Here is a 16,022-nt window from a genome sequence, read left to right as displayed (position 1 = left end):
GGCGCCCCTGTTTCCTTTCAGATGTATCTCCAGAATTAGGGAACTGAGCACAGAACTCAGCTCATCAGCAAAAATCCCAAGCCTCTGACCACGTGTCCACCTTCTCCATTGCACCACACCACCCCCTTAAAAGGTCACGCACATCGCCCCTTAAGAACATCCCCTTGAGTTAGGAAGCACCCGTAAGTATTCCTGGTCAGAGAGCACCTCGAGGCAGGCAGCCAGGTAAAGGCAGGTGACTGATTTGCGTGGCCACCGGACGACACGCCTGCCATCACAGAAGGAGGGTCGGGTCCGCCACGCCCCTTCCGATCCGGGGTCTGCCCTCGCCAGCTCTGCTTCTGGGCTGGGCTCCTTCCTCTACTGGCCTCACCCCCCTCACTTTTAAATGAAAAACAAGGCACTGTGTGACACTATAGGACTCCAGCCTTAAAGGTCTAGGACCCTACGAATCCAGAGTGGGATCGCTCTGTGATCTTCTGATACTCGCTTGTGTGTACGTAAATCTCAGACCGCAAACTTGGCCACTGAGACCAAGTGTCATGAGATTCACGCAGAATTCCTTTTCCAGGAAGGCATTTCTTGGCATGCCTCGGTCTATGGTGGGAGGTGATATGATAACACAACGCGGCAAGTGCCGACGCATTGTGTAGTGTCTCTGTAGGTCCCCGCGATGTATTATCCTGCCTATTTGCAATTGAGTCTTAAGAAATTGGGGCGCCTGGGGGGCTCAGTCAGTTGGGCGTCCGACTTCGGCTCAGGTCATGATCTCGCCGTCCGTGAGTTCGAGCCCCATGTCGGGCTCTGTGCTGACAGCTCAGAGCCTGGAGCCTGCTTCAGACTCTGTGTGTGTGTCTCTCTCTCTGCCTGTATCCCACTCACACTCAGTCTCTCTCTCAAAAATAAATAAACATTAAAATTCTTTAAAAAAAAAAGGATTCTCTCTCTCTCACTCTTCCTCTCCCCACTCACTCTCTCTCTCTCTCTCTCTCTCTCTTTCAAAAAACAATTTGTTTGAGAACTGGAATTGGTAATAGACCAACCGTGGGTCTCTCAGACTTCAAATCTCAGGCTCTCTGCCACGGTCTCAACAAGTGACCAGACAAACCACCCTAACACAGTGTCCGCAGGGGTCCAGAAACGGTCCAGGGAGCTCATGATGGGGTCCACAGGGTTTTCTGCATTTGCCTTATTGACCTACAGCATTGACCAAGTACGGAAGAGGGACGTAGCATTAAGAAATGAGTAACACGGGGCGCCTGGGTGGCTCAGTCGGTTAAGCGTCCGACTTCGGCTCAGGTCATGATCTCACGGTCTGTGAGTTCGAGCCCCGCGTCGGGCTCTGTGCTGGCAGCTCAAAGCCTGGAGCGTCAGGCTCTGGGCTGATGGCTCAGAGCCTGGAGCCTGTTTCAGATTCTTTGTCTCCCTCTCTCTCTGACCCTCCCCCGTTTATGCTGTCTCAAAATAAAATAACATAAAAAAAATTTTTTTAAAAAAAGAAATAAGTAACGCTTTCCCCTGATTCTGGATTTGGAGCACGGTGGCAAAGAAAGAGCTATTCTCAACAAGGCAGGGGCAACATCTAGCTGTGAACTTCACCGTAGGTCGTACAGCAGAGGTTCATTTTACCTGAATTCTCTCATTGCACAGATTTACCCCTTTTGCAAACGGCCCCGATGACACTCCCGAGGAGATTTTGGCGAGGATCGGCAGTGGGAAATACGCCCTTTCTGGGGGGAACTGGGACTCCGTCTCTGATGCGGCAAAGGTGAGTGCTTCCCAGCGCTCTCGCTGCTTCGGGTGGGGACTCTAGTGACCGCTCCGTTTGCGAGGAAGCTAGGGGAGACCCTTCACAGAAATAACACATGTGTTTTATCTCGTAGATTTTTTTCTTTTAGCTTCTCAGTTAAAAAATTCTTTTTCGCAAAGCTTCTCACGTGTCCCACAGTCTTGGTGCCCTGGGGTTCTCCAGAGAAATAGAATCCATTGGATTCCATGACAGATTCTATGGAATTCATTGGATTCCATGTGGATAGGCAGATACGGAAATAGATTTATTCTTAAGATCAGTTCATGTGACTGTGGAAGTGACATGTGATAAGTCTCCAGTCTACAGAGTCAGCAGACTGCAGACTCCGGGAAGAGCTGGTCTCGGAGCTCGAGGGCAAAGCCCTTCTGCTGGCTGACTTCCCTTTTCCTAGGGGAACCTCTGTCTTTTTAATCTTCAGGGTTTCCCCTGATTGGATGAGGCCCACCAACACCATGAAGGGTCATTACTACGAGCTGAGAGATTTCAGTGTTGGTCTCGTCTGAGTAAGACTTTCACAGCATCATCTAGACTGGGGTTCGGCCAAACACCGGGGACCGTGGCTTGGACAAGTTGACCCATAAAATTAACCCTTACCCTTCTGGTGATGTCGTGAAATGGCGGCCCCGAACGATCACAGACTGATCAAGGACAACTCTGGGACAGAGATGCGTTTCTGTTGTTTTCAAACACTTCACACGGGGGCTTCTCGGTAGCCTCGCCTTTTGGGACCAGCCTTGTTTAAGGAAACGTCAGACTTCGTCTTGTTCAGTTGAGATCATCATCTCCTCTCTAATTAAATAGTAAATGATCACCTGACCACTAGCAGGAAGAAGTATCGACTTTCCGTTTCCTGTGTTCCTGTGAAATGGGCAGACGATCTGGGGTTCTGATTTCAGGACCGCCGTCATCGTCACTGTGTGACCTCGTACGGAGATGGCGGAGGGGATGGCGGAGATGGTGGAAATGATGGTGGAGGTGATGGTGGGGGTGATGATGGAGAAGGTGACGGAGTAGATGGCGGAGGGAATGGGGAAGATGATGAAGTCAGCAGAAGAGATGATTGTGGAAGTGCTGACAGAGGTCATGGCGGAGGTGATGACAGAGGTCGTGGTGGAGGTGATGACAGGGGTCATGGTGGAGGTGATGGCAGAGGTCGTGATGGAGGTGATGACAGAGGTCGTGGCAGAGGTCATGGCGGAGGTGACGACAGAGGTCATGGCGGAGGTGACGGCAGAGGTCATGGCGGAGGTGACGGCAGAGGTCATGGTGGAGGTGACGGCAGAGGTCATGGTGGAGGTGATGACAGGGGTCATGGTGGAGGTGATGGCAGAGGTCGTGGCGGAGGTGATGACAGAGGTCGCGGCAGAGGTCATGGCGGAGGTGACGGCAGAGGTCATGGTGGAGGTGATGACAGAGGTCGTGGCAGAGGTCATGGCGGAGGTGACAGCAGAGGTCATGGTGGAGGTGATGACAGGGGTCATGGTGGAGGTGATGGCAGAGGTCGTGATGGGGTGATGACAGAGGTCGCGGCAGAGGTCATGGCGGAGGTGACGGCAGACGTCATGGCGGAGGTGACGGCAGAGGTCATGGTGGAGGTGACGGCAGAGGTCATGGCAGAGGTGACGACAGAGGTCATGGTAGAGGTGATGGCAGAGGTCATGGTGGAGGTGATGACAGTTTGCGGCAGAGGTCATGGTGGAGGTGATGACAGAGGTCATGGTGGAGGTGACGACAGAGATCGTGGTGGAGGTGATGACAGAGGTCATGGCTGAGGTCATGGCAGAGGTGATGGCAGAGGAGACAGCAGCTGGTGTCTGGTGAGCACATCCCTTGTGTCAGACCCTGCCACTCCCACTGCTCCCTTCCATCCACTCTGTCTCAAATGAGTATAGGAATTGTCTAGTCTGGTGGTCCCCAGAGTAGACCAGCACTCGGGTGCTGGGGGTTCCTTTGTGAGGTGATCTTGGAGGCAAGAGTGGGAGGCAGGGAGAAGGCGTCAGGAAAGGAGTCAAGTCAAGAACAGGAGTCGAGTCAAGTGCAGGATCAAGTCAAGCACCAAGATTGCAGGCAGAGGGCTTCACTGCCTCCCAGGACCTTGACGATTTCTTCCTGCCCCTTCACTGACGTGTCTTCTACCTCATCTGGCCCCGTGCCTCTTCCCCTCTGTGTTCACCGTACGTACCACAAACCTCCAATCTTCCCCAAAACAGACACAGCCCGTGGATTTGTCTGTTGTTACTTTACCCGCATCCTGCACGTACCGTGTAGAAAGGTGTTATTTACTAGGAGATCTTGAGCGAATAAATAAAGGTCTCTCTGCTTCCATTTTTACACTTGGAAACGGGAACAGTAATATTTCCAGAACATATTTCTTGCAAGAAGTTACTAAGATTAATGTTATCAAATATTAAAAGGCATGGGCTTTCTCTATAGAAAGAAAGGATTTTGTGTTAGTCTATGGTATTCCTCCTTCCTGGTTTATGACCAGATCTCCTGTTGAGTGCTTCAGCGTTGCGGTATGCGTGTGCACTAATTCATGTGTTTCACTGAGAAATGTCACGGCGATACCAGAGGAAGATGAGCAGGCTAGCAGAAGAGCATGGATTCTCGTCATGGCTCTTCCTTGGACAATTGTTCAATGGCTACAAATGTCAACACCTTCATCTGCAAAACAGGGAAAGTGATATTTGCCCTCCTTCCCCCAAGGCCAGTCCCGATGACTCTTGAGAACAGGCGCATCGAGCACATGAAGACAGTCTCATGAACGCTATGCAGATACCGATCACAGCCGTAACTGTGTGTGCACACGTGTACGTGTATTGCGATGTGTGGCATAAACGGGAGCTTTGTCTTTAAGCTACTTGGAGGACTTTTTATTGTTATTACCTTACAGTCAAATAAGAAAATTTCCTCTGGGACACTGGCTGGCTCAGTCGGTTGAGCATCTGACTTCGGCTCAGGTCCCGATCTCAGGGTTCATGGGTTCGAGCCCCGCGTCGGGCTCTGTGCCGACAGCTCGGAGCCTGGAGCCTGCTTCGGATTCTGTGTTTCCCTCTCTCTGCCCCTCCCCAACACGTGCTCTGTCTCTCAAAAATAAATAAGCATTAAAAAAAAGAAAAAGGAAAAAAAGAAGAAAAAATTACCTCTGTTGGACATTGTTAGCCCGTCGGACACATGTAATGGCTACAGATTGTCAATTCCATGGCTGGTGATTATTTATAGCAAATGTTTATGGATAGTTATACTTAAATGTAACTACACCCATTGTTCTCTTTTTAATGTTTATTTATTTTTGAGGGAGAGAGAGTGCAAGCAGGGGAGGGGTAGAGAGAGAGGGAGACACAGAATCGGAAACGGGCTCCAGGCTCTGAGCTGTCAGCACAGAGCCCAACACGGGGCTCAAACTCAGGAACCTTGAGATTATGACCTGAGCCGAAGTCAGACGTTTAGCCAACTGAGCCCCCCGGGCGCCCCTGCATCCAGTGTTACAACTGGTTTAAATCTGTGGGACAATCATTATTTTCGCTTCTCCCTTTGGAAGGATATCATTTTGACTAAAAGACCATTTCATTACATTATATGCACCATTTAACATTTCCACGTTTGAGTTCTCTTCGGATGTAAAATCTTTAATCCGCTATAAGCCTGGAATGAGCCACCAAGTTGATGATAATTAAGATTTAAAAATCACTCACATACTTTAAAAGCTGAACGGGAACACGTGACCCCAAAATGCTAAGAATCGGCCGGAACAACGGTGAGGTTTTGCCGTGAGAGGAAACAAAGGATTTTTACTCGGGAGCCTGCTTGAATCAGCCCGATCATCCTCCCTTTCCCCTCCCTGTGATCTGCCCTTACAGGATGTCGTATCCAAGATGCTCCACGTGGACCCTCATCAGCGCCTGACGGCAGTTCAAGTTCTCAAACACCCATGGATCGTGAACAGAGAGTACCTGTCCCAAAACCAGCTCAGCAGACAGGACGCCCACCTGGTGAAGGTACCAACAAATGGTCAGGGGGGCACAACAGTGGGGTGGGGAACACAGAGGCGTGGCCCTGAGACCTCCCAGTTCACCGGAAGACATCACAGTGTGGGGGCCAGGTGGGGAACCGATCACAGGCGCCTCACGTATCCCTCATTTCTTACTTCCACACGTTTCTTCACCGACGAGCCACCACATGCAAAGCTCTGAATAAGCTACCACGTCTGGGAACGACCCTGAACAGCTTCGTTGTGTGCGCGTGTGTGTGTGCACGCACCCGTGTGCATATGAGACAGAGACGGAGAGAAAGTGGGAGAGAGACAGACAGACAGACGAATGGGGTGGAGAGTGGGAGAGAAGGAGGGGGAGAGGGAGGTGGATGGAGTCTTACATCTGTACTAATTCAAGGTTCCAAAGCCCTTCATTCTAATGATTTTTTTAATGTTTATTTATTTTGGCGGTGGGGGTGGGGGGTGGGAGCACACAAGCAGGGGAGGGGCGGAGAGAGAGAGAGAATCCCCAACAGGCTCCACACTGCCAGCACGGAGCCCAAGGTGGGGCTCGATCCCACAGAGCATGACATCACGAGCCGAGATCAAGAGTCGGTCGCTTAACCGACCGAGCCACCCGGGCGCCCCAGCCCTCAATTCCGGATCAGAGGCCTGCAGACTTGTCTGTAGAGGCCCAGACTGTGAACATTTGAGGCTTTTCGAGTCAGGTGTCTCTGTCACTACGCCTCGGATGTCCTGCCGTAGCACAGAACCGATACGCAGGTGGATGGATGCAGTTGTGTTTCAGTAGAAGTTTATCTACAAGAGCGGGGGGCCTGGGCTGGGCCCCAACGCGGTCGTCTGCTGACCCCGCCGTTCTCCACAACTGCTTCCCTCGGCTTCCTGGGACGTGTCCCACAGCACACGCAACGTGGAGTCTGGCTGCGCCCCCTAGGCGAGCGTGTCCCGACACCCGCGAAAGAGACACAAGGCTGTGGAGGGAACACTGTCAGGACGCGGCCAGCAGCAGTGAGAGTGTCCCCCCAGGGATCAAAGGGTTTTAGCGGACAGAATAGCTGCTCCTTTAACTCATGTCCCTCCATCGACCCTTGCCATCCGGCGATCCCAGCCTTGGTTCTCCTGACCTTCCGGTACAACTGTTCTGATGGAAGCCACGTGTCATTGCACGTAACCGTGGCAAGGCAGTGGCTTCTGGCCACCTGGGTCGTGATTCACCCACACCCCGCTGGGCAAGCCAGATAGACTGGGGGGCATCCAGAGAACCGGTGGGGGGGTGGTCTATACCGCAGGAACGAGCAGATCCTGCCTCACATGCTGGGCAGCGGCTGCCTGGAGCTTCTCGGGAAGGACTGGGGCCACACCACGGCCAGACGTCAAGGTCAGCCCTTTCGGGTCTCCCAAAGTCCTGCTGGTGTGGCAACGTACCATGGCTCGGGGCGAGGGGGCCCGGGACCCCATCCTGGGGTTCCGTGCGCGTCCGGAATACCCCAGGTCACAGGCCACAGGCATAGTTCAGGACTGGCGGGGGGCGGTGGACAGACGCGTTATTCACGAGGCCCCAGTGCACGTGGACCCTGCAGTGAGCACGTCGCGCCCCGCGCCCCGGGGTCGGCAGGAAGGGCGTCTGCGCCCGCCGCGCGCGCAGGCGAGGGCTCGGCGAGGCCGGGGGTCGGGCCCCCTCGGGAGTGGGCGGGCAGCGGGTGACCCGCCTCTTCCTTTCGCTCTGCAGGGGGCTATGGCCGCCACCTACTTTGCCCTGAACCGAACCCCGCAGGCGCCGCGGCTGGAGCCCGTGCTGTCGTCCAGCCTGGCGCAGCGCAGGGGCATGAAGAGACTCACGTCCACGCGGCTGTAGGACCCGCAGGCTCTGCAGAGCGTCCTCGGGCTCGCGGGCAGCGGCCTGGGCCCCCGCCACGGGCGCCACGGAGTGACCGACGCCTGGCCACGGCCCCGGGCGCCTCCGCCCATTCCACGTTCTCTCGCTCCGCCTGGATGGGATCCGGCCCCGGGACCTCCCACCGCCTCCGGCCTCCCGCCTCCTCCCCCCCGAGCAAAGCCAGACCGACTTGTGTCACCGCTCACCGCCCTGCTGATCGCCCGTAGGGCCCTTCGGACTCTGGAGGTCTTTTCCGATCGTGGCTTATATTGAGGGACAGAGATTTTTGCCAGTTACAGAGCCAGCGACTTGGCCAGACCCGGACACCGGCGTCCTCGTTACTGGCCCGGGAGGGCGCGCTGGCTGGTTTGCCTGTTGCCGGCAGGATGGGGTCGGCACGTGGCACCCAAGACTAGGCGCCGGGTCCCCTCCACATGATCCAAAGAGCCCTTGTCCCATCTCCCCCTGGTCTCTGACTGAGGTGTTGGCTGTTCTCTCCCGGGTCGCAGACCCGAAAGCGGGAGGAGCCCGGCCCGGAACCGGCGAGCAGCATCCTTGCCTCGGAAGCCTCTTTTCACAAGAACAGCACGTCCTTGGGGAGGAGCCAGCTGCAGCCTGTGCCCCCCACACACACACACCGGCCCGTGTCCTTGTTCCCCCCGCGGCTGGATGGCTGGCGGCGGCTGCAGGGCCGGGGTCCGCGCTCCCGCCCGGAGGTTCGGAGACAGAGCTCTAGGCCCGACAGCCGGCCACGGCCCTCTGTCACCCCCCCGTGCTCTCCCAAAGCACCGGTTTCTCTGTCTGCTTTCCTCTCTCTGGCCCACGGGAGACCCCCTCCCCTCCCGGGGCGCCGGCAACCCTGAGCTGGAGGGAGGGAGCCAGAGGGGAGCCCGGAGGCCGGGCCGCTACGCGGGGGCCTGGAGGGGAGCGGAAGGAGGCATTTCCAGGGCAACCGTGCACTTTGTGGAAGCTGTGCTTATGTGTTGCATTTGTGTTTCTGTTCTTCAGTGACGTCGTATGTCTCCCTTGGGGTGCGTGCGCACAGGAGGGGCGCGGCGTGGAGCGCGGGGCTGGGCGCTCCTTGTTCAGGAAGGAGGGGACAGGCTGGACGCCACTGCCCAGGCGGAGGGGGAGCGTGTGCGCCCAGGCTGGCCGTGACTCCCCGCGGCCCTGGCAGGGTGCGGGGCGCCGGTGGTCCTCAGGCAGGTCTCACCGAGAAGGCGTGTTTCCTAGTTCCCTTCCTCCCCATCTCCGCTAACTACCCAACAAGAGCCACATGTCGCCTTCTGGGCACGACCCCTTACCTTCTCCAGTTGTTTTCAGATCCTCCCAGGTAAACGTACTACAGCAGCTCCCGCTATTCCACGAGCCCTCTCCTTCCCTCGGACACCACACGACATAAAGGGTGGGGACAGGCTCACCCGTCTGTTGCGCACCAAGCCTCACTAGGCATCTCTCGTGTTTCCCAGGAGAAAATGCTTTTCCCCAAGGCTAGAAAGACTTGATCCTCAACCGTTTCGTGTTAGGTCTGGATTCTTGTATCGACTGTTAGAAACTTAGGACAAACTGGACAGCCCTTAGGTCACAGGTTCGACCTCCTAGGTACCAGCCGAGGTCATCACGCCTTCTGTCCGCCGCACGAGGTTTGCTGGCTCACTGGTTTGCTCACCGAAGGCCAATGCGTGAGGGACGCAGGCCCAAGGGGGGTGGCCCGTGTGTGCTTCCCAGGCTCCCCCGCCCCTGCCTGTCATCCCCTTCAGGGCCACCATGCACACAGCCCCACATCCTCACTCTGAGAGCCGCAGAGGGACCCCGAGACTCACCTCACCCAAGCCGTGCCCTGAGCGGAGACCCCAGGGCGCCCCCTGCTCACCCCCGTTACTTGAATGTCCGCCAAATACCTCTGCTTTCTCAGCTTATCCAGAACGAGGCGATACTTGAAACCGTCCGACAGAAAGTCAGCCTGGAGAAGTCACTATTTTCAGCTTCACGTCAGAGTCTTGAGCGGAACAGCCAGTGGCCGTGCTTTATAAGCAGCGGTCGTGTGTGAAGGGGGGTATCATATCTAGTTCTCCCTGTGCGGTTCACCCCCGCCCCCGCCCGTCATGCGTGGCTCCGTGGGCTTCGCACACGTGGTGAGATCACACAGAACGAAATAGCTGTGTCCCCCCTCCCGCCCCCAATATGTAGAATCACAGCCCCTCTGGATCCCAAAACCACAGACTTTGTCACCGGAAAACCTACCCGGCCACTGCGGTCCACCCCCACCCACCCCCACCACGAGGGCTCTGCCAGATGCCGCCCCAAGTCCGATTCGGGCAGGAGTGAGATCTCACCTGTGTCCTTAGGTCAGATTGTCCATGACCTCAGTGTGTGTGTGTGTGTGTGTGTGCGCGCGCGTGCACTTGGAGGACTGTCCGGCGTTTGAAGTGACCACAGTGCTTCCCGTTAGCCAGTATTGTTGATTAAATGGTGTTCTTCCTGAAGCCGCACGTTGGGATTTTTGCCTCACGCTTTTGACTGGGGCTCTCCAGGACACGAGGAACTTGATTTGCACTCTGTTTTTCTTTCCAAACGGCTCTGTGGCCTTTCGCCTCTCCAAGAGTCCTTAAAGTTCTAGAACGGAAGAGGACACCGCAGGGGCCCGGGCGGTGCACCCCGCATGGCCTCGCAGAGCCCGGGGGTCACCTGGGAGACAGGAGCTCAGCACCGCTGCAGGTCGCCTCCGCGGAGCACGCTTCCCACCCAGCCCCCGACTCGGCACTTTGTTTACAAGCCCGCGACCGTGCGTACAGGTCATTCCCGTGTTCACGCTTTGTATTTTATGTTGGAGATGGGCGGCCACTATACAGATATTTATTACGCTTTCCAGACTTTCTGAATAGATTTTTTTGAATAAACATGAGTTTTATGAAGTGTAATATTTTCCTAGCAGAGCGGTAATTTGGGGACTGTCCGTGTCGTTGCCAATTATCGTCGGCGGATACGCTTCTCACCCCTGCTGCCCCCTCGCTCTGTCCCGGCTGCGGCCCCTGCGGCTGGAAGGTGGCTTCCCCTTGGGGGGGCGGGACGGGATGGCCGTCCGGGCCGCGTGGAGAGCTGGTGGGGGGCACGCAGGTGCCTCTGCGTGCGCGTGCGGCTTGTGTGTGAGCACGTGCGCTGTGTGCTGTGTGTGTGCACGTGTGCCCGAGCGGATTGTGTGCTTACGTGTGCCTTGTACAAGTGTGTGCGTGCGTGCGTGCACTCCACACGGAACCTGGCCGCGTGATGGGGTGGGTGCCGGCCGGACACGTGGACGGCTGTGTGGCGGGCAAGCAGGTGGCGCCGGGGTGGGGGCTGCCGGGGGTGTCCCCGCTGTCCCCGTTCTCTGCACAGCCACCCGGCCTCCTCCCGCCTGTCCTTGACACACAAGCCAAACAAGAAGCTAGGCTCTTGTCCGCCGCTCTCCGACCTAATTTCTTCTTCCCGTTTGGTCCATTGCTGAGCGGCCCGTGTCCGCAAGCGAGACGCGCGCACGCGCGGACGTCCACAGCTTTCTGCCGCCACTTCCGAGGTGCCTCCCCAGCAGCACCAGGAACTCTTCCCGGAACCCTCAGGCTCTCTGCGCAGGCAGGAGTGTTGAGCCGGCCCAGGGGTTCCAGAGCCCACGGGAAACGCATGAACATTATGCCTCCTGCTACGTGGCGGGGCGGGGGGGGGGGGGGGGGGAGGCGGCCACCATATGCCCGCACCCCCTCCCCTGTCACTGACCCCTTGGCACAGACCTGGTGGTGTGAAATAGCCTTCCCTCCCAGCTGAGGTTACAGCTCCAGAGGTGAGAAGTCCCGGGTGGGTCCTGGGGCCAAAGTCAAGGTGGGGGGAGGACTGCGTTTGGGGGGCTTCGGGAACAGTCAGAGCCCTGCCTTTCCCGGGCCCCCGCGTTCTTGGGCCTCTGGCTCTTCCCCCATCCGCAGAGCCAGCCCCAGGGGGCTGAGGCCCGTGTGTTCCCCTCACCCACCCCCACCTCCACTTTTGACGACACTTGGCGACCTCAGCGCACGTGGATACTCGCGGATACTCTCCCTGTTTCAGGGTCAGCTGATTAGCACCTGACACACTCACGGGTCCTGGGGACCAGGACACGACATCTTCTGAGGGCCCATTATCCTGTCCACCACGTCACACAGAGCGAGAGTCCGTGTTGCCGTCTTCAGTCTGCGTGTTTGTCTGGGTGCGAAGGTAGGATGTCGAGAACGGTGACGTTGTGGAGGCTTTGGGGACGAGTCGGCCCGGCACAGTCTCCGGTGTGTGGATGAAGGCCCGAGACTCGGGGTCAGAGCCCGCAGCAAACAGCGTGGCCCCAGGCCCACGCCCTTCCCCCTTGCCCTCGGGTCCCCCCGTGGTGACGGAGAATGGCACACACGACGGGCTAGGTCACAGCTGGGCACCCGCACCTGAGAAACCCCAGTCGATAAGGGCTGGCCGCCCTTGGCCCCTGGGGGGCCCCTGGCGCTGTCCTCCAGGCAAGCGTCCTTGAGAAAACCGTCCAGTGACGGCTCACACACGCACAGGGACACAAGACCCATGGGGACTCGCCTCCCAACAGTAGCGGCTCTGTGTCTGCTGTCCCCGAGTGCCACCCAAGGACTTGCAGATACCTTTCATGTGGTCCTGCAGATACCTTTCATGTGGCATACGGTGCATTTGTTCTCAGACTCAGCTGGTCCCTTGTCCTAAGGGACACCGACCCAGGCTGAGACCAAGAGGCTGAGGCCACGTGTCGTAAAGGAGCCTTAGGCCTGGCTCTTGGCTTGCCAAGGCTCGGCCCGGCAGACTCCGACGTTTCATCTGGCCTGTGACCTCCTAGGTACAAGGAGCACTCTTTGTCTGCAAAGGCGGAATCCCAGAGTCCGAGGCCCACAGCAGGTGCAGGTGTGCCCCCCCCCCCCGGGCAGTGTGCACGCGTCCCGCGTCCCCCCAGCTGGGCTTGCTCAGCCTCGCCCGGGACCAGGACACCTGCCTTCACGCGAGTTCAACCTCATCTGTTGTTGCCAGTTTGTCAGCGTTTCCACCCAGAGTGAAGCGATGTCGGAAACGCTGCATGAAAAATCAGACCGAATGAGACGATCCCTCGAGGCAGAGATTCAGTAATTCAAAAACCACTTCCTGAGCCCGGACCACCGCCCCTCACTGTCCCCGGAGCTAGAGATGTGGCAGCAGCAAAGCAGCGCCGCCCCCCCCCCCCCCCGCCCCGGGAAGGCAATCCCCTCGCAGAGGGAGAAAGAAAACAGCAGTAAGACACGCAGCAGGCTCCCAGCACGACTGCTGAGAAGGGAAGCCTAGTGGAGTGAGGGGGTTACTGCTCGAGTTAGGAAGGGGATTCACAGCGTAAATCCTTCCTCAAGCTTCCCCAGCTCCTCTCAGCCACAGATGTTACCAGCCTGTCAAGGCACAGCTATGAACTTTGTAGTTTAGTTCACGCATTCCCTGTGCATGGCGATAATTCAGGATCTAAAATCAAAAGCATTCATCCATGACGTCTGTCCAATCCGGGTATATGTTTGTCACTTTACCGTGATGAGGAAAAAACAGCCAATAAGGGGCGCCTGGCGGGGAGGGCTCAGCCGGTTAAGCGTCCGACTTCAGCTCGGGTCACGACCTCATGGTTCAGGGGTTCGAGCCCCACGTCGGGCTCTGTGCTGACAGCTCACCTGAAGACCTTGAGAGCACAGACCAAGGTTTCCCAAAGAAGAGGGAATTCTCCTCAAGACTGCAACATGGAGACCCTGCCCGAGTCTCTGACCATCAGACTCAGACTGTGACATCACCTCTTACCTGAGTCTCTAGCCTGCTGGCTCGTTCTATGTACGTCAGGTTTGCTAGTCCCCAGGATGGCATGAGCCAGTTCCTTAAAATAAATGTCTCTCCCTCTCAATAGATAGATAATAGATAGAAGACAGACGATAGATAGAATAGAGATAGTAGATTGATAGATGATAGATGATAGAAGATAGGTAGATGATAAATATAGATAGATGATAGATATAGATAAATGATAGTAGATAGACGATAGTTAGATATAGAGGGATACCTATGTAGCTAGAGATAGAAATATATCTCCTATTGTCTCTGTTTCCAGAAAACTCTGATTCAGTAAGACTGTGTTTCCCTTGGAGAAAATGAAGAGGCAAACCTGGCTGTCACCTGGGCCCGATACAGTCACACCAAGTCATATGCACGCCATCAAATCCGCAGCAGGGGCCCAGGCAGCTCCATCATTGTCAAGGACCTCAGACCTGCTTTCCTTGTGGCCACGTGTATCCAATCATCTGGCTCAACCACTTCATGCCAAACGTTGTAGGCAAGGGGAGTGCAATGCTGGTGCCGAGTGTTTCTCGGCATCATCGGGGCCTGTCCAGCCAACCAAATTCTGCCCCCTCCTTCACGTGCCGGCTCAGGCAAAACCTTCTCTGGACCCTGTCGCCACTCAGAGTCCCTACCACAGCGAGGAAGACGTTGCCAGGAATTCGGCTTGGGTGCGTCTTTCTACCCCTGCCTGGGACACCGCTGAGGGTATGTTCTCCCTTCCTTCCTTTCTTTTCAAAGTTATTTATTTATTTTTGAGAGAGAGAGAGAGAGAGAGAGGGAGAATGCGCACCTGAGCAGGGGAGGGGCAGAGAGGGAGAGAGCTCACGACGTGAGCGGAAACCAAGAGTCAGTGGGACGCTTAACCTGCTGAGCCCCCCAGGCACCCCATGGGCTGTGTTCTTTCTATTCTGAGCCCAGCACAGCGCCTGGCAGAAAAAAGTATTTGCAAATGAACAAATAGATGAGGTATGGAGCTGCGGGGCATAGGACATTCTAAATAGGGCCTGGCGTCCTCAGGTGGGTTAGGTGGCCTCGTTGAGGGCGGCGGGTGGATGACATTAGCTCATTTCTTCTTCCCAAAGCTTCGCTGCTGCGCCCAGCACAGGGCACCTGCCATCGGGGTGCTCGCGGTTGGCACAGACCGCCACCAGAGGGCGCAGGGCAGCTCCCTCCAGACCCAAACTTGGCTCTCCTCCTGGATGCCTGCACTCACCTGAACGCACTGCACAGCATTTCCTAGGGATGAAGCCGGGACCCTTTGATCCGAAGCCTCTCTCCCACCCCTCACGTCCCGACAGGTCACAGGCATGGCGCCTGAGTCTGCACGGCCCTGGGCCACCGAGGTCACCTCCGGACACTGCAGCTCAGAGCTCTGTCCGAAGACGCAGCCCCCACCCCCACCCCGCCCCGTGACCTTGGCCAGTACGACCTCCTCGGCCGTCTCCAGGCCCACCGCACCCGAACTTTATGCTGTGCTGCTGAGCGGCCACGAGCCCACATGGGGCTAGTAACGCTTAAACTTGACATACAGTTCAGCTTCAGTTCTGTGGCCACAGTGGCCACGTTTCAAGTGTCCCACAGCCGCGTGAGGCTAGGGCTCCCGTGCTGGACAGCAGAGACTCTAGAACATTCCCTTAATCGCAGACTATTCTAGTGTGCCGATCGGGAGTCTTAGTTACAGACAAGAGAATCCGTTCCAGCCGGCGTAAGCAGGAAGAGAGTTATTCAAGCGTATTGGGTAACTTGAGCCCGCGGCCGAGCAGGCCTGGAAAGCTGCGTGGCCAGAGACCGCGAAACCAGAGACAGTGTCCAGGCAGCGTTGGGGGGAGGGGGGGGAGGTGCTGGCAGAAACACCCTGCCCCCCGCGCACCTGCCCTTGCCCCTCCCCAGGCCCCCGCCCACGCCCTGCCCCTGTCCCTGCCCCCACCACCTTCCCCCTGCCCTCGCAACCGCACCTGCCCCTCCCCCAGCCCCCTGCACCGCCCACGCACCCAGAACCTGCCCCTGCCCCCACCACCTGGCCCTCCCCCTGCCCCTGTCCCTGCCCCCACCCTGTCCCCCGCCCCCGCTCTCTGTCCTCCCCACCCCCGCACCTGCCCCCTGCCCCCACCACCTGGCCCTCCCCCTGCCCCTGTCCCTGCCCCTCCCCCTGCCCCCACCCTGTCCCCCGCCCCACTCCCTGTCCTCCCCACCCCCGCACCTGCCCCTGCCCCTGCCCCCACACCTACACCCGCACCCCACACCTCCACCCTGTCCCCCGCCCCCGCCACCTGCATCCCAGCTTCGCCTGCCAGGGACCGCAGGCTGGATCGCCCCAGACAAAACTCCCTCCGCCTCCCGCCTCGTGAGGACGACGCCTTTCCACCTGGCTCCCAGACTTCCAGATATCTGCAGCACAAGAAAGCCGATCCGTCACGCCGTCCACACTGCAGCCGGCGGCCACCGCAGGTGCTACAGCCCTTCCCCCTGTGCTGGGAGCGGCAGTGACAGCAGAC

At 57.4% G+C, this 16,022-nt stretch overlaps 1 protein-coding gene across 1 annotated transcript in view; it reads left to right on the top strand.

Moving 5' to 3' along the window:
• The window catches only part of RPS6KA2 (ribosomal protein S6 kinase A2), a 167,003-nt gene extending 156,402 nt beyond the window's left edge, over nt 1–10,601 (top strand). The window contains exons 19-21 of the mRNA XM_043592740.1: nt 1,651–1,768; nt 5,671–5,808; nt 7,534–10,601. Of these exons, the coding sequence (XP_043448675.1) occupies nt 1,651–1,768; nt 5,671–5,808; nt 7,534–7,659 (382 nt within the window). The 3' untranslated portion in view covers nt 7,660–10,601. The remainder of the gene's footprint in view (nt 1–1,650; nt 1,769–5,670; nt 5,809–7,533) is intronic.
• The last annotated feature ends 5,421 nt before the right edge of the window (nt 10,602–16,022 follow it).

Source organism: Prionailurus bengalensis, chromosome B2 (assembly GCF_016509475.1).
Source record: "Prionailurus bengalensis isolate Pbe53 chromosome B2, Fcat_Pben_1.1_paternal_pri, whole genome shotgun sequence".
Classification (NCBI taxonomy): Eukaryota; Metazoa; Chordata; class Mammalia; order Carnivora; family Felidae; genus Prionailurus; species Prionailurus bengalensis.
The sequence above is the reverse complement of the archived record's forward strand: the minus strand, read 5'-3'. Positions and strand labels throughout refer to the sequence as shown.